The 21040-nt window shown below is 41.9% G+C and overlaps 1 protein-coding gene across 1 annotated transcript; it reads right to left on the reverse strand.

The window, feature by feature from the left end:
• Nucleotides 1-127: 127 nt before the first annotated feature.
• LOC135077010 (splicing factor 3A subunit 1) lies at nt 128-20260 on the reverse strand. Its single transcript, XM_063971603.1, has 10 exons — nt 19974-20260; nt 19281-19445; nt 17844-18662; nt 15331-15485; nt 14620-14751; nt 8661-8852; nt 6674-6866; nt 2330-2490; nt 1296-1451; nt 128-310 (listed from the first exon to the last, which is right to left on the reverse strand). The coding sequence occupies exons 1-10, from the start codon at nt 20095-20097 to the stop codon at nt 209-211; spliced, it is 2199 nt and encodes a 732-aa protein (XP_063827673.1). The 5' UTR covers nt 20098-20260; the 3' UTR covers nt 128-208.
• Between the last annotated feature and the right edge of the window lie 780 nt (nt 20261-21040).

Raw genomic sequence — 21040 nt, forward strand, 5'->3', positions numbered from 1 at the left:
TCCGTAAACAAATATTTGAGGATGGTACATCAATCTAAACATTGGAAAATTTTATTAGAAAATATTTCTACAATAAAAAATACATAGTCTAATGTGCTACCTCTTTACACGAGTAATAACTACAATGTACTTCACAATATATCGTTTATTGGGATCATACTTATTGCGTTAAATACAAAGTGACAAAGAATTCTAACCCAGTTTGCGTTTACTTCTTCCTTCCTCCGCGCTCCTTCACCTGCAGATGCAGTAAAGCGCCTGGGGGCACGTTGTAGTACGCCAACGTGTTGGAGTCCTTGAAGAATAGACCCTGCGGAGCAAGAAATAAGATTGACAATTGAATGCATAAAAATAGTCAAATCTTACGTGATGTCATCGTGACAGTGCGTCAGTAATAAGTCCATGAACAAGGAGATGAGTGCTAAGCGTAGCACACTTAAGCTTGCTTACACTTTTTGTATTTTTAAGCGAGGTTTAGAAATTCCGCTTCCGCAAACTGCTATTTACGCAGTGGTAAACAGCTTGCGGAAGTCAACTTCTGCAAGTTTTATTGATGGTCTAAACCTCGCTTTACGGGGTACTTTTAGTCATCTGTGCGAGTTTTTCAATAGTTTATGTAATCTCTATGGGCACAAAAGTATTTCGTGGATAGTCCTTCGTGTGAGCAGGATAATAGTCTCCTGTCGATACACACCTCGTAGTGCAGCTTCTGCTTGGCGGTGGGCATGAGGGAAGACCGCTGGAGTAGCGCCTTAAGCTCGGCCACGGTGGTGGACAGCGGCAGGTTGACCTGGATCGACCCTTCCAGACATACCACCATATGCCATGCTAATCAATCAACTAGCACGATAATAGTCTCCAGTGGACAGCCTGACCGAGTTTCTTTCGTTACTTCTCCTCAGCACCAGCCAATGTTGTCCCGAAGTAGTGGTACGGCAAGCTATATTTGGGACGTGTAAGAGTGCCCTGAAAAGGCCTATACAGGGTGTTAGGTAAATGGATATATGAGCCGACACTAGCCCATCATAACATAGTCATATAAATGGTATGGTGAAGTCAGAAATTTGATATCTTCATTTTTATTTTTTTAATTTTCATACAAAATAAATTTTATAAAATCCGATTTGTATGAAAATTAATAAAATGAAGATATCAATTTTCTGATTTCACCATACCATTTATATGACCATGTTAACATGGGCTAGTATCGGCTCATATACCCATTTACCTAACACCCTGTATATGCCATGCTAATCAATAAACTAGCACGTTACTAGTCTCCCATCGACACATACCTCGTAGTGCAGCTTCTGCTTGGCGGTGGGCATGAGGGTAGACCGCTGGAGTAGCGCCTTAAGCTCGGCGACGGTGGTGGACAGCGGCAGGTTGACCTGGATGGGCCGCCCGTCCAGCCGCCACTCAGACCGCTCCGGCTGGGACGGGATCGACACCTAGAATAGAGAAAACGTGGGAAGGGATAAGTTAATTTTCAAATAGTGTAATTTGTGCATATTTCTCTATAATCTGTATTTACAAATAAATAAAGAAGGTTTAACCAGTTCAAACTATAATATATTTGCCTGGAAAGAAGCCGATATGTCGAATCGTACCAGCATAATATGCAAAAGTCGTTGCCTTACAGCCTAGGCGACTACTTAAATAACGCTGAGAAAATCTACAAAATCTACTTAACACCAGGTGCGATTGCGGTCAAATACCTGCCTTGTCTAGCATAAAAAAAAAACATTGTTATCACAGATTGATTTTGTGCTGTTACTATCCTTAAATAAATAAATAAAACGAAGTGGCTAAGGACCTGCGCAATCTCTATGTCAGACCGAAATGGAGACTTATTGTCGTACCCCAAGACTCACTTTGCGTTGCTGTTCCAGCTTAGTTAGTTACTTAAATTACCTGCATATGCGAGAGTCAGCATGTCAATTTCTTTCATTCTTATTTTTTTTTATTCCATAACAAGGAAGCTCTTGGCCTGTATATCACCTGATGGTAAGTGACGATCAGGCCGAAGGTGGAAGCGAGCTTCACCCGGAATCCTCAACCACGGAGGAACTGGCTATCTTACCTCTAACTGCCGGAACACAACAATGCTGTTAACATTGTTGTTATGGCGACAGACTTAGGTAAGATGGCGGTAGCTAGCCAGGCGGACTTAGAACAAGTCCTACCACCAACCAAACCGAACAGAAAAATACGCCCCCACTGGGAATCGAACCCGGGACCTCTGCGTCTGAAGCAGGTGGTCTTGCCATTAGACCACAGAGGCGGTTATTATTACCAGCATAGCGTGAGGCGGAGCTTCTTTTCTTACCTGCATGGGCGCGGTGCCGGGATGCCTCGCGAGCCAGGCGTGTTCGGGCTCGAGCGCGTCTTCCGTGCGCATGCGCTTGGCCAGCGGCGCGTCGTCCTCGTCGGGCGGCGGCGCCGCCGGCACCGGCGCTGCTGCTGCTGCGAAGCCGTATGCTGGCCCGCCTACGCCGCCTACTACTGTTAGAATAAGCAAGAAAAAAATTATTTAATACTAAAGTCCGGTCGCCGAGTACGTAGAATATGGATGTTTCCTGGGTCAAAAAGCAAGAGTTTTAATTACTCCGTCAGTTAACTTATCAAAAAATACTCTATACGTATTTTTCACTTTTTCAATCTAATGAAAATTTAAAGAGATAAAGCGCGCCAAAGTTCATAAGAAGAGGCCCGTGACGTCAATGCGTGCATAAAAGTGCCGCACGTTGTGACGTCGTGCGGAACTTCAACGCACCATAACTATGTAATTATTTGTTAGATTGACAAATAAAAATATATGTGTCCAATATTTTTTGATATTAAACATGACGGACTAAAAAATTTTTTTAGGAAACTAGCCTATTTCGTCCAATGACCCCAAGCTAACATCCTTATCGCTTATTCGTAATTATATTGCTGTCGTGACTGTGCGACGGGCGGCCGTAGCAGAGTAAATACAAATGAGTAGGTCATCTTCATACAAATCGCGCTCGGGCGTTTCTATGAAGATGACCTACTCATTTGTATTTACTCTGGCCGTAGTCAGTGTGCGAGCGCGAAAGCAATATAATTACGCGCGAGCGATAAGGATGGGTAGCTTGGAGTGATTGGACGAAATTCTATGTGCTCGGCGACCGGACTTTAGAATACATAAACAAAATTAACATTTATAAAATTAGGTCAGCATCAAAATAGTCTCATCTCAATATGAGACATTTATACAATAAAGATCGACATCATTTCGTTGGGTATGTAAGTGTAAGAAATCGCGACCTAATGACATCTTGTCTCAGTCCTCCATTGATAAAAAAATCTTTATGAAAGTCGCATTTTAAGGCGATTAGAGTCCTCAATGACCTTGGGCGTTTGACCTTCACGCCGCGCGAAACACCCGCGCACTCCGCACGAAAACTCCGATTTGACACCGATCAAAATTACACGGGCATAGGTAGATACAGAATAGACGCTCTTTTTTCATGACATTACTGCCTATTATTTTAAACTTGAATTGATGAACCTTGATGTCGGTGTCATTTAACTCAGGCGTAAAGGTATTTAATAAAAATAACACAATCCATGAACATTTTGTACGGGATATTTTTTTTTAAATTTTTCGTAAATTTTCTAATGTTTTTGTCGGTTCAGCCGTTCTTGAAATTTGAACATGTAATATGTAGGTAGCTTCGCGTGGAATCTTGCAAGCTGAATTTGTTAGACCAACTTCCTGACGACAACTGTAGGTATTGGAACACATAATAGTATTGTCTATGGTTTAAAAAAGCAAATGTTTCTTCTTTTGTCTATTGTCATTCTCTTTGTGTCACTTATGAAGAATAAACTGAAAATGTGTTTAATCTCGTCTGATTGAGTTAAAATTTTGGATATAGGTACATGTAATTCGGATGACAATGCAATATTGTGATGACATGGAGTCGATCTGATGATAGAGCTGGAATGCCAGTGGCCCCATAGCAACTCCGGAATTAAACGATTCCATCGAGTTTAGGCTCGTTTGATTTGTATTTATTTATTTATATAAATATGAGTAAGTAATATTATGTAAGTAAGCTACTTTAAAAATCACGAGTACCTACCTACTTCAATTCTCAAAGGCAAACAGGGTCTGATGATGGAGCTGGAATGTGTAGGCTAGTTTCTTAAAAAAACACTTTTAGTCCGTCAATTACACTATCAAAAAATATTGGACACGGGATATTTTTATTTGTCAACAAACAAGTAATTACGAAGTTATGATGCAATGAAATTCCGCGTGACATCACAAATCGCAAAAATTTTAAGCACGCCTTAACGTCATGGGCCTCTTCTGAACTTTGGCGCGCTTTATCTCTTTAAATTTTCATAAGTTCAAAAAAGTGAAAAATACATTTAAAGTATTTTTTGGTAAGTTGACCGACGGACTAATTCAAACTCTTGCTTTACCCAGGAAACATCCATATTCTTGGAAATTATTACGAGCTACATAACGAAAAATCTTTGCTACTACGCCGCAGCAAATTCCGCATCATAAATAAAAAAAAATTAAAAGAAAAAACCTTTTTTTTAAAACAAGTTTTTGTAATACTAATAATTTTAGTTTCATGATATGCTCCCAAAATTCATCATCTTATAAGAGGATTTCAGTTTTTATCGACGAAACTTTTTAATTATTATAGCCTATTAGGTACGTTTCATGGTTAGGTAATTTAGGTTTATTTGCACTTAACATGAAAAATATGGTATCAATGTACTGTGTACCTATGCACCTTCAGTGGCAACAACAAGGTCTACTAAAGGCATGAAATAAATTAATTTACACCAAAAATTAAAACCAACTCCAAAACGAATCACGTAAAAGGTAGGCTGTCACCGACTCCGAAAATATTAATCATGATATACGGGCATCTGTAATCAGTATCCACATTTTTTAATAAGCTCTATAGAACAATTTATCAATACCACTTTATCTTATTTTTTTTAACTGTGATTTTCGCGAAGAAACATATTGAAAATCTAATTCTAAATGGCCCATTTGCGCCAAGCCTAAGTATGAAAAATATAAATTGTTTTCTTCACGTAAATCGATTAAGTTATTTATTCTGACTCGCTCTTAATTTGGATACTGATTGCAAAGGCCTAGTAATTATAAATAACGGAATATATTTTCAACTTTTACTTATCTAGTGCCGTTTTTTTTTTGGAGTCGTTTTTTTACACGAATAGATTCTATTTAGGTAGATAAAAGCGTCCGAGCATGCCTTAATTCAATCGTATCGTCTGACTGAACGTGCTCTATGAACAACTCTGACATAAAAACTATTGTCAAAAAAAGACTAGGTTGCACCATCTTATTTTAAATTTGACAAAAGTCAAAAATCTGTCAAACTCCATACAAAAAAACACCGGTTATCGCCAAAGCTACGGTCAAAGTTAGGTCACGTCAGGTGGTGCAACTCAGCCAAAGAAAAAATTCATTTTGATCGCTAATGTCAGTTTGCAGCGAGTGACACAACCTCCCCGTCTGAAGGCCAGCGGCCGACTGCCGCCCGCACCCCGCGAAGGCCCCCTCAACAGCAAAACGTTCGGAATTTATCAAAAGTAAAATTTATGAATGAAAGTAATGTTCGATTGAAAAACGCAACGTGTCATTTAAAGATTAAAGAATTCCTAATCTATTCGTGCAAAAATCTTTTAAATTAACATAGCCGTTTTGGAGGAGTAGGGAATTTAAGTAAAAAATCGATGTCCCGTATTTATTTTTTTAATCCAAAACAAAGAGACGTAGCGAAAATTCAAACGTCACAAATGTAGTCCTTGAACTGTTGTATAACATATATTTTTTTCAACTATTTCTGTCCAGCAGTAAAAGAGGAGTAGGCTTTACAAAATGCCCATTTGACGCGGATTGAGGACTCTAATCGCCTTAAAGCTTTCAAAAAGTATGTCAACAGACAGATATATTTTTTTTATCACTAATAGTTAACTCGCTTAGAAGTACGACTAAATTTAGAAGAACCATTCTTCCACATCTTCACAGCCAATATACTAGTTTCATCCACGAAGACGCGCCCTACCACTTTTTGAGCGAGGGTAGCGTGGGGTACGGGGAGTTTCGTAATGTAATCTCTTCGTCGGAGATTTCAGTCACTGTACTTACAATATTCTGTGTTCGTGTGAGGCTGCCCTTCAGTGCTGCTCTAATTCGTTTTAATTTATTTACGAGTATTTCCAAGTGTAATGTCGCCAATTATTAATTAATACAGCATTCCGCTAATCCATAATTTGTATAAAGTAACAGTAGACTGCATACGCACACTGCAATAATGACGCTCAGATTGCTCGAATTAAACTCTCCGCACCCCGTGTTTCTTTCAACCAAAAAGTGGTGAGGCGCGTCTTCGCGGATGAAACGATCTATATTTAAAGCTTTAGGCCCAGAACAGACGGTGAAATGCAACTGCAACGAAACTGCAACTGCTAGTTACTTTTGAGTTGCATCTAAGTTTCTGCCTTAGCGTCCGTTGAGAGACCACACATGACGCGACCATTTTGAAACTTTCAGTTTCAGTTTCATTCATCGGAATCATCACAAAGTTGCAGTTGCGTTTCACCGTCTGTTCTGGGCCTAAGTGCCCTAAAAAGAATTAGTTCTTACCTGGCGTGGGTATGAGCGGCGGACGCGGCGCCAGCGGCGGTATGACCATTAGCGGCGGCAGCGGTTGCAGCAACACAGCGGGGGCAGGGGCGCGCGGGGGAGGGGCCCGCGGGGGCGGCGGGCGGGCGCTGGCCCCCGCCACCGGCTTCGGACCGATTTTTTCTTTCTCCTCGTCTGGGAGGAGGCCTTTGACCTGGGATTTGTAATGGGCATATTAGGCTACTATTAGAGTAAATACAAATGAGTAGGTCATCTTCATAGAAACGCACTGAACGCGGTTTGTATGGGAGTGCTCCAATATACATGTCAACGCGAAATTGTGAACTCTGTCAGTTTATAATATAACGCGTGAGATTGTAAACTAACAGTGGGTTAGGTTAGGTTAGATTGTAATTTAACTACGTCAGATTATAATCTGACGGAATTCACAATATTACGGTGACATACATATGCGGCGCGCACGCACACACTGACAAAATTCGGTGCAACCACGACTGGGTCCCTGCTAATCCATGCTAAATTTTGTCAGTGAGTGCGTGCGCGCCGCATACGTATTGGCGCGCTCACATACAAACTGCGCCCGGTGCGTTTCTATGAAGATAACCTACTCATTTACTTGTATTTACTCTGCTACTATGCTTAGGCGAAACAGCAGATCCTACTACAACACATTTGCACTGAAAGATCACAGATATTAGAAATTAATAAGATAGCACTATGTTTACCTTGATGTATCTCGTTGTTTGTAACTAATAGAATAGACATTATTTTTTTCATTTACTCATTCAAAAAATATTTATTACCCTTCCCAATCAAGTACACAATACAATAGAAATTAAGCCAGGGATTTCTAACCAAAGTGCGAGGGACTGGTGCCTGAAATAGGTTTCAAAAGAGAAACCTATGCTACGGGTCACCAGTCCTCATTCAATTGTATTTGAAGCTAATCTTTCACCGCAACGGGAAATCTATTTTATTTATCAACGTAAGTCAGAATTAATGTATGCCTTTAGTTAAAACTCGTATGGTCGCTCACACGCGGGTCTAATTTGAAAAATAGTAACGGCATTGAGCATGGCATGCGTATGACGGGTTTCTTCAACCCGCACGCACGGCTGGTGAGTTGAGTTATCATCTCCAAACGCTGTAAAACTCTACCTAGAAAGCATCTTCTTAGCATATATCCGCATCTAACCTTAGCATATATCCGCATCTAACCTTAGCATATATCCGCATCTAACCTTGTGTATCTGCTGGATCTGGTCCTCGAGCGTGATGTGCGCGCGCGCGGCGCGGGTGGCGGCTTCGACGCTGGAGGTGTGTCCGTCCCACGTGACGCGGTCGTCGCGCCGCTTCTCCTCGCCGATGTTCTTAGCATATATCCGCATCTAACCTTAGCATATATCCGCATCTAACCTTGTGTATCTGCTGGATCTGGTCCTCGAGCGTGATGTGCGCACGCACGGCGCGGGTGGCGGCTTCGACGCTGGAGGTGTGTCCGTCCCACGTGACGCGGTCGTCGCGCCGCTTCTCCTCGCCGATGTCCTTAGCACATATCCGCATCTAACCTTAGCATATATCCGCATCTAACCTTAGCATATATCCGCATCTAACCTTGTGTATCTGCTGGATCTGGTCCTCGAGCGTGATGTGCGCACGCGCGGCGCGGGTGGCGGCTTCGACGCTAGAGGTGTGTCCGTCCCACGTGACGCGGTCGTCGCGCCGCTTCTCCTCGCCGATGTTCTTAGCATATATCCGCATCTAATCTTAGCATATATCCGCATCTAACCTTGTGTATCTGCTGGATCTGGTCCTCGAGCGTGATGTGCGCACGCGCGGCGCGGGTGGCGGCTTCGACGCTGGAGGTGCGTCCGTCCCACGTGACGCGGTCGTCGCGCCGCTTCTCCTCGCCGATGTCCTTAGCATATATCCGCATCTAACCTTAGCATATATCCGCATCTAACCTTAGCATATATCCGCATCTAACCTTGTGTATCTGCTGGATCTGGTCTTCCAGCGTGATGTGCGCGCGCGCGGCGCGGGTGGCGGCTTCGACGCTGGAGGTGTGTCCGTCCCACGTGACGCGGTCGTCGCGCCGCTTCTCTTCTTCGCCGATCTTCTTGCCGATGGCTGTTTCCTCGTCGCCCACGCCGAAGATGTCCGTACGACGCTCGGCGAGCTGCGGATTAGATTGGTTCAGTTTTGAAACAATGACTGGAAGTGATGGTTAGTAATCTTAAAATGTTAACGAGTCGTTAGAATGAAAGTGGATCGTCGTTTATGTTTGACCACGATGAATTTCTTACAGAAATCTAAATATGACCGATTATTTTAAAATCAGTTATGGTATACTACAATGCACGATGTCCTGCTTGTTTCATCCAGTCTTTGCCAGGTATTTTCTTTTGATTTTTTAAGGAAAAGTTATGTCGATTATGATAAACATTTTTAGTTCTAGTTTACCAAGTCAGATAGCAAAAGAGACCCTTCGATTCTTCGCGTACCTGTTCTTTACAATTTAAGACAATCTGTCGCGTTATTAAAATCTTAGCGAATAGAGTCGCTTCTTAAACTAAATTTTAAATAAAGGAAGGTCGTGGGTTCGAGGCCCGCCTTAGGCAGTTCGATTTTTTCAATTTGTTTGTTTAAAATCTGTCGCGTACTACAAAGTTTTTAATTTATAAAAAGTCAGCCGACTTTAAACTTCTAGACGAACAGTATATTTTGTTGACTCAAAGAAATTTAAGGCAATCTTCTTTTGAGTAACCAAAAGACAACTTTAAACTTTAAGACAGATTGCCATAAGTTTAAAATCAACCACAAGTAACGTGCTTGAGGCTGGCCTCGATGGCGGCGCCGGGCGCGAGCGCCTCGTCAAGGTCAGTGTTCTAAGACCACTTTCAACTCAAAGGCTGTTTTAAAATTGAAAGTCCTGCGTCTATCTGTCTGTCAAAAGTCTGTTTGAGGCTGGCCTTGTATTCTAAGTCAATTTGAAACTTTAAGGCAGAGGGTTTGCAGTTGAAAGTCCTGCGTATTTGCTTGAGGCTAGCCTTGATGGCGGCGCCATGGGGCAGCGCCGCTACGCGGTCGGTGTTTTCAGATAGTTTTACATTATAACGCAAACTGTCTTAGGCTGAGTTGCACCACCTAATTTTAACCATAACTATAACGATAACGGTACAGTCGCGCATACTGCAATACTTTGGACATGTCTCGAGGCGGGATGACAACTCCATAGAACGACTGGTCGTCCAGGGAAAAGTCGAAGGAACCCGATCGCGTGGCAGGTCATCAATACGCTGGACCGACCAAGTGAAAGCAGCAATGGGAGACGGCTTAAGTGACTGCACCAGACAGTCTGCCAATGGAGAGAGATGGAGGGAGATCGTGCGGAGAGTTGTATCCGCCTCTACAACCGATGTGAACAAAGCCTCAACGTGACCACGACCGCTCTGCCAAGAGCGTAACAAATAAGAAGACAACGATAACTGGTGTATTTGTATGGTGTTATACAGATTTTTGACGTTTGTTAAGAGCGTTTACGCTGTTTGGCGCAAAAACAGTACTTTTTCAACCCGTTACAATCATTAACCAGTTAAATTACAAATATGTTATAGGCGTAAATAATTAGGCAATTTCGTCGTCTAAATAGTTAGTTGAGAAAATATTTCGATTAGTATAGTATTTAAGAATTCTATCAAGATAAGTCCACACAGGTTTTCGAATTTCCACTTTAGCGTCAGTTTACAAGCTGAATTTTTTATAAAAATACTGTGAAAACGATATAACAAACATTTATATCCTATAGCATAGGTCCTTAGGCAAATAGTTAGTTGAGAAAATTCTTAGATTTAAGCATTTTACAATAAGAAATCACACATTCAAAGAACGTGAAATACCGAAAAATCAAAGTGATTTTTACACCATTATTCTTCTTTAATTCAACATAAAAATAGCTTAATATAATAAAATAACATCTTCTTTAAAATATTTACTTTGAAACGATATATAATTCATTGTTATTGTTTTGCTATAAACATTTGAAAACTATTACAAAACGCCGCGCGCGAATCATTTCCAATGATGCCGCTTGAAACGCCGCGCTTCGCGTAAACGCTCTTAAAGTCGTATAGAAGGTACGTACCTGCTTGAGGCTGGCCTCGATGGCGGCGCCGGGCGCGAGCGCCTCGTCGAGGTCAGTGTTCTAAGACCACTTTCAACTCAAAGGCTGTTTTAAAATTGAAAGTCCTGCGTCTATCTGTCTGTCAAAAGTCTGTTTGAGGCTGGCCTTGTATTCTAAGACAATTTGAAACTTTAAGACAGAGGGTTTACAGTTGCAAGTCCTGCGTACCTGCTTGAGGCTGGCCTCGATAGCGATTCCGGCGCGAGCGCCTCATCTTGTTTCAAGACAATTTTAAACTAGCAGACTGGTTTAGAGTTGAGAGTAGTATAGAAGTAACGTAAATCAAATAAAATTTCCTTATTTGTGTAATTCCAGGTACATAAGTGGTCTTACATAGATTTAGTAGGTTTCACTGAAATTCCTTATTTACCTGTCTATACAGGGTGGAAACGATAAGTGATCTCAAGGCTGAAAACATTGAATTTTCGGATAGATTCACTTAATTCTGTAAAATATTACTAATACCGTTTGAAAGAGCTTTGTGAAGCACTTTCAGGATCAGTAACCAGTTTTTTGATATCTTGTCTAGTTTAGAAATAATCGAGTGAGATCACTTATCGCTTCCACCCTGTATTTATTTACGTACCTGCTTGAGGCTGGCCTCGATGGCGGCGCCGGGCGCGAGCGCCTCGTCAAGGTCAGTGTTCTAAGACCACTTTCAACTCAAAGGCTGTTTTAAAGTTGAAAGTCCTGCGTCTATCTGTCTGTCAAAAGTCTGTTTGAGGCTGGCCTTGTATTCTAAGTCAATTTTAAACTTTAAGGCAGAGGGTTTACGGTTGAAAGTCCTGCGTACCTGCTTGAGGCTGGCCTCGATGGCGGCGCCGGCGCGAGCGCCTCATCTTGTTTCAAGACAATTTTAAACTAGCAGACTGGTTTAGATTTGAGAGTAGTATAGAAGTAACGTAAAACAAATAAAATTTCCTTATTTGAAAGAAAGAAAGAAAGAAAGAAACATTTATTGCCATGGACATCTCAAAAGACAAAAGAGGTAAAATAAAAAAAAGCAAATAAGACAGAGGTGACATAAAACATACAATGAAAGAGCAAGTAAACTAAGCAGTGTCACCCTGCACAGCGATGCCCATCGCAATGGGACCCCACTCAGCATATGCCGTGACCCCCGGTGAGGGAGGCCACGACGCTGGTTTTCAGTGTGCCCCATATTTCAAATTTACTTTCAAAAAGGCTCTGTGCAAACATTTCAAGGAATGGCCTTTTTTCTCCATTTTCTCGCTATCTCAGACATGAGTGATGTGTACATCTATAATATTATTATGTTTATGTATTTATGTGTATGTCTATTATATTTATTTGTATTATGTTATTTATTTTATGTAATCTTATGTAAGTAGGTTTATTATCAAAAATGTAAATTTTTTGCACCGCCTTACTCTTTCTGTATGACCCGTGGTTGACTGGCAGAGAATGCCATCCGGCATTAAGTTCGCCACAGTGCATTGTTACTTTGTGTGCTGAAGTTTAAATAAATAAATATTTGTGTAATTCCAGGTACATAAGTGGTCTTACATAGATTTAGTAGGTTTCACTGAAATTTCTTATTTACCTGTATATATTTATTTACGTACCTGCTTGAGGCTGGCCTCAATAGCGACACTGGTGCAAGCACCTTATGTTCTAAGTCAACCTTAAACTTTAAGGCAGAGGGTTTACAGTTGAAAGTCCTGCGTACCTGCTTGAGGCTGGCCTCGATGGCATTACCATCGCAAGCGCCTCATCGTGTTCTAAGTCAATTTAAAGTTTAAGGCTGACTGTCTTAAAGTTGAAAGTCCTGCGTATCTGTTTGAAGTTGGCCTCATGTTCTAAGTCAATTTGAAACTTTAAGGTAGAGGGTTTAGAGTTGAAAGTCCTGCGTAACTGTTTGAGGCTGGCCTTGTATTCTAAGTCAATTTTAAACTTTAAGGCAAAAGGTTTACAGTTGAAAGTCCTGCGTACCTGCTTCAGGCTGGCCTCGATAGCGATTCCGGCGCGAGCGCCTCATCTTGTTTCAAGACAATTTTAAACTAGCAGACTGGTTTAGAGTTGAGAGTAGTATAGAAGTAACGTAAATCAAATAAAATTTCCTTATTTGTGTAATTCCAGGTACATAAGTGGTCTTACATAGATTTAGTAGGTTTCACTGAAATTCCTTATTTACCTGTCTATATTTTTAAACTAGCTTTCCGCCCGCGGCTTCGCGCGCGTGGACTACATTATCTACATATTTTACGGAACCCTATTTCTTTCCAAAATAAAATTTAGCCTATGTTACTCGTGGATAATGTAGCTTTTGAATGTCGAAAGAATTTTTAAAAACGGTCCAGTAGTTTTTGAGCCTATTCATTACAACCAAACAAACAAACAAACAAAGTTTTCCTCTTTATAATATTAGTGTAGATAAATAAATAATAAATAAATATCCTAAGACATTTTACACTGCGCCGCTAGCCCCAAACTAAGCAAAGCTTGTACTATGGGAACTAGACAACGGATATAAACATACTTAAATACTTTTTTTTGTAAATAAATACATATTATACATAGAAAACACCCAGACCCGTCACAGAAATTAAAATTCATCATTTCAATTTCTGCTCGGCCGGGATCGAACCCGGGACCTCTCGGCATAGAAGTCCGTTCTGAACCACTACACCAAACGGCCGACATTTATTTACGTACCTGCTTGAGGCTGGCCTCGATGGCGGCGCCGCGCGCGAGCGCCTCGTCGCGGTCGGTGTTCTAAGACCACTTTCAACTCAAAGGCTGTTTTAAAGTTGAAAGTCCTGCGTATCTGTTTGAGGCTAGCCTCGTGTTCTAAGACAACTTTAAACTTTAAGGCAAAGGGTTTACAGTTGCAAGTCCTGCGTACCTGCTTGAGGCTGGCCTCGATAGCGATTCCGGCGCGAGCGCCTCATCTTGTTTCAAGACAATTTTAAACTAGCAGACTGGTTTAGAGTTGAGAGTAGTATAGAAGTAACGTAAATCAAATAAAATTTCCTTATTTGTGTAATTCTAGGTACATAAGTGGTCTTACATAGATTTAGTAGGTGTGGGATATGATGCTCAACCACAATAAGGAAGCTAGATGTTAGTGCTTCCTTCCGAGCGGGTGTTATGCTCGGGGACCAAGGTCCAATTTACACCATTTTTTTTTTTATTTATTTTTTTTTGAAGGGACGCGCGCTGGTAGCTTGAGGAGCTTTTCCAGCTTCACCGGGCAGAGTGGCGAGTACAGAAGGTACTCTAGCCGTTTGGCGATCGTCGGTGCGCGTACCGACGAGGCTGAGTGTGGGCTTCGCGAAGCGAAGCCCAGGCTCGTCCGCGTCGGTCGCAGACCGACGTTCGCGATCGGGCCGTATCGAGCGCATAAGGCACCCGATCAGTGGCGAACCCAACTAGAGGGTTGCCCACCGCGGTGTTGGACCAAAGTCCAGCCTACGGCGGGCTCACTCTAGTGGGCCCGATCGAGGGGACTACGGACGCAGCCTGAGGGCGCCACGGTAGGCTCGGACCTCGGCTCAGGCCGTGTCCGGGGGACGGATAGGGGACCAATTTACACCATCTTGGTTTGCCTATATATGTATACTTGGCAGGATATAAAACTCCGTCACCGCGATGCAGGTTTGTATGAGCGGCGGAGTGTGCCATAGTGTAGTAGTGACAGCGCCATCTGTTGGTACACAGTTTAGTAGTGGCGTATCGTCGGTGTCGCCACAGTAGGTTTCACTGAAATTCCTTATTTACCTGTATATATTTATGTACGTACCTGCTTGAGGCTGGCCTCGATGGCGGCGCCGGGCGCGAGCGCCTCGTCGCGGTCGGTGCGCTCGGCGGCGGCGCGGTCGCGCTGCTCCAGCCAGCGCGGGTCCAGCAGACCGATGCGCACGTGGTCCGCCACCTGAGAACACGGATAACATTTAGAACAGTTCATATTGTTAGCAAAAATATTATTTAAAACAGTCGTCGCTAAAAGTGATGACAAAGAGTGTATTTGCCAGAATACGGTTAAAAACGGTTATAAAAAGAAAAGTTTCCAACGTATTCTATTGTACATACGATGTGAACCAAATAGGTGAAGTGTATTTGTAGTCTCCAAAATGATATAGCCATTGAGACTGCTGTGTTTTTTAAGTATGATGGCATGAAAATCATTGTGGATGTTACGCAAACACCCCCGATGTGCTGCAGTGGCAACAGCATCTTGAAGATGTTATATTGGATATGTATGACATCTAAGGATCTCTTGGTATAGCAGACCCGCAAACTTCCCATGTAAAAATTTTGATAATAATAATATGCTATATAAGGAGTGACCAATAATGACAGCTATTTCTGTAAGCCTTCAAGCAGCTTGTTATAAATAAAACTTTCCGTTAAGTAACCAAACGTTAGGACAGGTCCACAGTTAATGTCTGTTGAAATTTAAATTAACTACCAAATACCACAATCTAACATTCAATAAACAACAAGTACGCACCTTGTTGGCGGGGATTCTCTCTCCCGTGATGGGCGACACCAGCCACTCCTCGCTGGCGGCCGCGGGCGCGGGCCGGGCGCGCTTGGGGTCGTACTTCTTGACCACCACGCGGTCCAGGCGAGGCGGCAGCGGCGCCTCGTCTGTGCCCGGACGGACTGCGGAAATACGAGGTGTGTTCAAAAAGTAAGGTGACTTTTCAAATTTCGCGGGCAATGTACTTTCGATTATCGATTTTTTTGGTTTGTTATGTTGGTACACTCTTCCCGAACATCTATACCAAGTTTCAAGTGTATAGCATTTTTTGTTTGGTTGTGAGAGGCGTAATGGTTATAAGTGTTTTGCGTGCTCGGCGATTTTTTGCTATCGAAAAATATGGATCAAAGGATTTGCATCAAATTTTGTTTAAAAAAATTTAAATTTAGTGCTCCGAAACACTTGAAATGTTGACAGTGGCATACGGTGAAACTGTTCTGAGTAAAAAAAAAATGTTTCAAACTCTTCCAAGATGGCCGGGAAGATGCCAATGACGAGCCTCGCTCTGGACGCCCAAGCACGTCAACAACTGATGAAAACGATCAAGCAGTGAAGAAAAATGTTTTGGAAAATCGTCGAATCACTATCAGAGAAGTTGCTGAGGATATCGGCATATCGCTTGGCTCGTGCCATGAATTTTTTTCTGACGTTTTGGAAAAATAATTCATGGCTTTTGCATCACGATAATGCCCCTGCTCACTCATCTTTGCTTGTGAGAGATTTTTTGGCTAAAAACAACACCACAATCATGCCTCAGCCATCATATTCACCGGATTTGGCCCCATGTGAATTTTTCTTGTTCCCAAAATTAAAGAGACCTATGAAAGGACGGAGATTTGCAACGATTGAGGAGATAAAGACTGCATCGCTGGAAGAGCTAAAGGCTATACCGAAAAGTGCTTATGAGAACTGCTTTGAGGATTGGAAAAACCGTTTGCATAAGTGTATTGTATCTGAGGGGGATTACTTTGAAGGGGACAACATAAATATTGATAAATAAATAAATATTTTTTCTTAAAAATACAAAGTCACCTTACTTTTTGAACACACCTCGTATGTGCTATTTAGTTATTACTAACTTTCCGCCCGCGGCTTCGCCCGCGTGGAATTTTGTCTGTCACAGAAAAACTTTATCGCGCGCGTCCCTGTTTCAAAAACCGGGATAAAAACTATCCTATGTTCTTTCCCGGGACTCAAACTATCTCTATGCCAAATTTCATCAAAATCGGTTGCGAGGTTTAAGCGGGAAAGCGTAACAGACAGACAGACAGACAGAGTTACTTTCGCATTTATAATATTAGTTGGGATAGTTGGGATTATTATTACAAGCTTTTTTATTACAAGCTTTATATTGACTTCACTTGTTAGTATGTGTGGGACAAATCTTGCAACTGAATTTAAGACCAGTTTTCCTCAACCGATTGAGCTGAAATTTGGTATACTTATGTAAGTACGATGACAATGCAATATTATGGTACCATTGAGCTGGTCTGATGATGGAGTCGGGAGGTGGCCATAGGAACTCCTAAACAAAACGGCGGAAACTCATCGAGTTTGGGTTCGTTGGATTTGTCTTTTCGAGCACTTTAGTGTTAGATAATGTCCAGGGTCCTGAGATTAAGATATAACTAAAAAGTGTAAAATAAAATAATAATAAAAATAAACTTTTTTAAAAACAAGCTTTTATTCTGAATTTCGAAAGCTTGTAGCGCAAACAGATAAAAAGAGGAATAAATTCCATGCGCGATACAAGCTTTCGAAATTCAGAATAAAAGCTTGTTTTTAAAAAAGTTTATTTTTATTATTATTTTATTTTTTATATTTTAAACTTGTTTCACACAGTATCAGAAAGACAAAAGCATTAGGCCGTATACAGAAAGAAAGCTGGAAACTTATAAGCGCTTACCAGCGCTGGAAAATATATGAACGCGCGCCGATAAGCGCTGAACGGCGCCAACAAGTTTCAACACGCGCTGTTCAGCGCTGGACGCTGCCATATAAAATGCCATTCAACCTGCTTCCTTTGTGAACGAACGGCCCAACGCTGACAAGCGCTGGTAAGCGCTTATAAGTTTCAAGCTTTCTTTCTGTATGCGGCGTTTACTTAGTCTGATAATTTGATGCACTGTTGCTGTACAAAAAGTTTGACAAATAAGGCAATTCAAATTCTGTGAATGATTGAATAGTAAGGAACTATAGGAAATATAGCTTAACTCTGTCAATGCCTGAGGTATGGAAGCGGCACGGGAGGGTGTTTTTAAGACCTCAAATGTTGACGCAACTTCAGATCTCTGTCAGATTTGTATGCTCTGCCACGTCATAATAATAATAATTATGTCAAGTTAATGTCACCCCTCTCACTCATGTCACTCCCATACCTGTGTCATTGCTGCCTCAGTTAAACCAGTTAAACGCTAGAGACTTATAGCTGTAAGCTAAACCTATAGCTTCTACAAAAAGAGGTCGGAAAAAATAATCACCTGTGTCGCCTTCCTCCTCCGACGAAGACGAGTCTTCCTCCATGTCTTGCACGCGATTATCATCCGGCCTTTGCTGCTGTTGCGTGCGGTCCTCCATCTCGTCCAGGTCAGACTCGGACTCGGACTCCGACTCCGACTCAAGTTGCATCTCAGTGTCGTCATCGTCCTGCGCCAGATTGATGTTCTCGCCTCTCTCTTGTGCTAACACTCTTGCTCCCACTTCTAGAGGAGTCGTGGGCGGAGGGAAGTCGCCCGGCTCCCCGGCGGGGTAATCAACAGTTTCGACCACGACGAAATCGTGCCAATCGATTGAGGCGTAAGCCAACCGTTCTTTTTCGATCCTCGCCTCGTCTGCTGCTTTGCGGCGCGCCTGGTGCGAGTGCCACGCCGCCCTACTCTTAGCCTGCTCAAGCACCCCACTCCGAACCTCCGCTCCCAACTTATTGACAAGTTCCTTCGGCGGCAGAAGCACCTTCGTATACTGTTCAAGCAACCTCGTAAAGTATTGGAACAAAGAGTGCTGGGGGCGAAGGAAGTCGAACTGATGGTTGCGCTCCTCCTTCTTCATCAGGTCTGTGAGGAACTGGCGGCCGTTTCTGGCGACGAATTGGGCGGTGAGTTTGACGATGTCGAGTTCTAGGGCGGAGATGGACGGCGGGTCGGCGATGAACTCGAAGTCTGGGGGTGGGTCGCGCGGCGGCGGCGGCTCGGCGGGAGCGGCAGCTTTGAGTAGCTCCTGCTGTCGGGCTGCGGTGGCGGGCGCGAGCCCCGGCCGCTGTATCGGCGGCGGCCCGAGCGACGGAGCCGATGGATCTGGGCCTAATAATAACAGTGGCGTAACTATAGGGTGGCAGGGCTGGCAAAATGCCACGGACCCCCGACCCAAGGGGGCCTCGGCCCAAGTCCTTAATCGCAACCCCCTCCCTCGCGATGCTATGCTTTAGGGCGATGGTCCGGGGCCCTCCTGAAAAATAACCCTAAAACGCCAAGGGCCCCATGCATAGAATTTGCCACAATACTCGGATGATATAGTTTGCCACTGGTTCTTATTATGAAATGGCACTCAATAATGTGCGAAAGAGCTGAAAAATCTAAAAAAAATTGAAATTTAACTCAATTCACCTATTTTGCTTCATTCATGTGAACAGATTCATTCATAATCAGAAAAGTATTGAAATTCAACCAATTGAGTGAGTAATTTAAGTAGGTAACTTAAGTTTGAATTCAGATTTAATGCCATTTCATTAAAGGACTTTCATCCCTTCATTCAGAAGAATAAAATGTTAGTAAATACTGATTTTACTTTACTTTTGTAGCATTTCATTTGCTTACAGTTCATTAATAATGTAGTAATATCCAGTATCAATCAATAGTACTAAAAATTAGTGATGTTTGTTTTTTAAAATTGCTTTAAATAAATGTTTTAAAAACACTTGCCTTTTCCTTCTCTGATCTCCTTGACCTTATGCTGGTAGTACGCATGGTAGGGGTCTCCGGAGTTCAAGAAGTTGAACTTAGGATTGCCAAGTTCATTTTGCCTGATGCGCGCTTCAAACTCCGGACCATTACGAGCTACGAAGCTGGCAGTCTTGTCAACGATATCTATTTACGAAGGTTAAAGAAATTCTTTGGAGCTGAAAGTTGGAATTAGTGTAAATCTTCTAAAACATTTCATATGGCTTTGTTTTTGTATGTTCTACAGTTACATTATGTACATAATGTCAGTTAATTAGTACTAAGTTTCATTACAACTGTGGAGCGTGAACACATCTAATTAAACCTTGAAGAAAGTTAAGAAGAAACTACAAATACATTTTTTTTTAAATAGTAGATATTTCGCACTATAACATTCATTAATACAATAGAAAGTCAATAGTTTAGGCCCAATGTTCAAGACAATAATTAACATGGTAAACCAATCATGTATGCATCTATGTAAAGCATTAACTCATTAGATGTGGCCACTACATTAGAAGCCTTAACGAGTACCTATTATACTTGACTTTTGCTAAATAAATTGGAACTTCAGTAGGTCACAGTGCACCTACACAAACAACAACATCGTATAGGTTATGTTAGCGAATATTTACCAATATACGCTCGCTTGAAAAACTAATTGATAAAGGATACTCCTGACTTCAGGGGGCGGATAAATGATGCCAATAACAGGGGGCGGCGGCGCCTGGGGCTCCTCGGGCAGGGTTCCCACGTCCATCGCCTGCCCCGGAGGACCCATCACATCGATGGACGGCATTTTGCCTTACAGCGTTCACAATTTTAGAACACAAATGAAACTACTGGCAATGTGTGACATGACACCAGTTACTTAAAGTTTATTAAAATAGAAAATTAAAGATTTATAGTCATCAAGCTTTACAGACACACCACAGGGAAATTGATTGTGTATTACTAGTGATGTGCCGTCATGCCGTGTCAGGATGATTCGAGTACATATTTCGAATATTGATGAATCGATAAAAAAAAAAAAACAAAAATTGTTTGTGTTTACAGTTTATTTTTGGCTTTTTAAAAGCGTGTTTTTTGTATGAAGTTTCAACGGATTCTATTTTCGATCGATCAAAAAATGCCTCTTGTCCAGACCCACTGGAATCTTCTTAACTGGAATATCCAAATTCTATAAGATAAGAGGTTGTCGTCTCGAGTTCTGCTGACTCGATTCTATAATTATTCGGTTACTAAAAATAGACCACTCTCATCACTAGTACTAACCATCGACTATAGACGACCTTGTTGTCATCATCTGTCAAACCATAGACAAATTGACAGTTTACTTTTTAAAAACAAAGAGGCAAAGATTTCAATTGGACGTCTCAAAAAAAAAAAATGGACTGGATGGTATTATACAAGATGGTTCAAAACCTCGATGTATCCGAAATACTCATATACATACTCCGTTTAATATGTTTAGAAGATTTTTTGCTGGATCAATATAAAAAAACATAACTTGTAGAGATTTTTTTTTTTTTGGAAAGCGCGGGAAACGTCGGGCGGTGTAGACGTCTTTCTACGGTTTTATTATTTTTTGTTAGAATTAATAACTAAAAAGGATCAGTAAAGTAGTGTAGTGTATTTGTTTTAAGTGTATTGTATTTATTTTATAGTTTGTGTACTATTTCATCGGGCAACTGGTAAGTTGTTCTTTTCTTAATTGGTCCGATGGACGTCTCTGATGATCC

This window comes from Ostrinia nubilalis, chromosome 12 (assembly GCF_963855985.1).
Source record: "Ostrinia nubilalis chromosome 12, ilOstNubi1.1, whole genome shotgun sequence".
NCBI classification, from domain to species: Eukaryota; Metazoa; Arthropoda; class Insecta; order Lepidoptera; family Crambidae; genus Ostrinia; species Ostrinia nubilalis.

What these genes read in the sequence shown, in the direction of transcription:
- LOC135077010 (XM_063971603.1), bottom strand. Translation starts at nt 20,097, where the DNA reads ATGCCGTCCATCGATGTGATGGGTCCTCCGGGGCAGGCGATGGACGTG. An exon ending in GGAGATCAGAGAAGGAAAAG is followed by an intron (nt 18,663 to 19,280) that starts GCAAGTGTTTTT and finishes TGTTATTATTAG; the next exon opens with GCCCAGATCCATCGGCTCCG. An exon ending in AGAGAATCCCCGCCAACAAG is followed by an intron (nt 14,752 to 15,330) that starts GTGCGTACTTGT and finishes CCGTGTTCTCAG; the next exon opens with GTGGCGGACCACGTGCGCAT.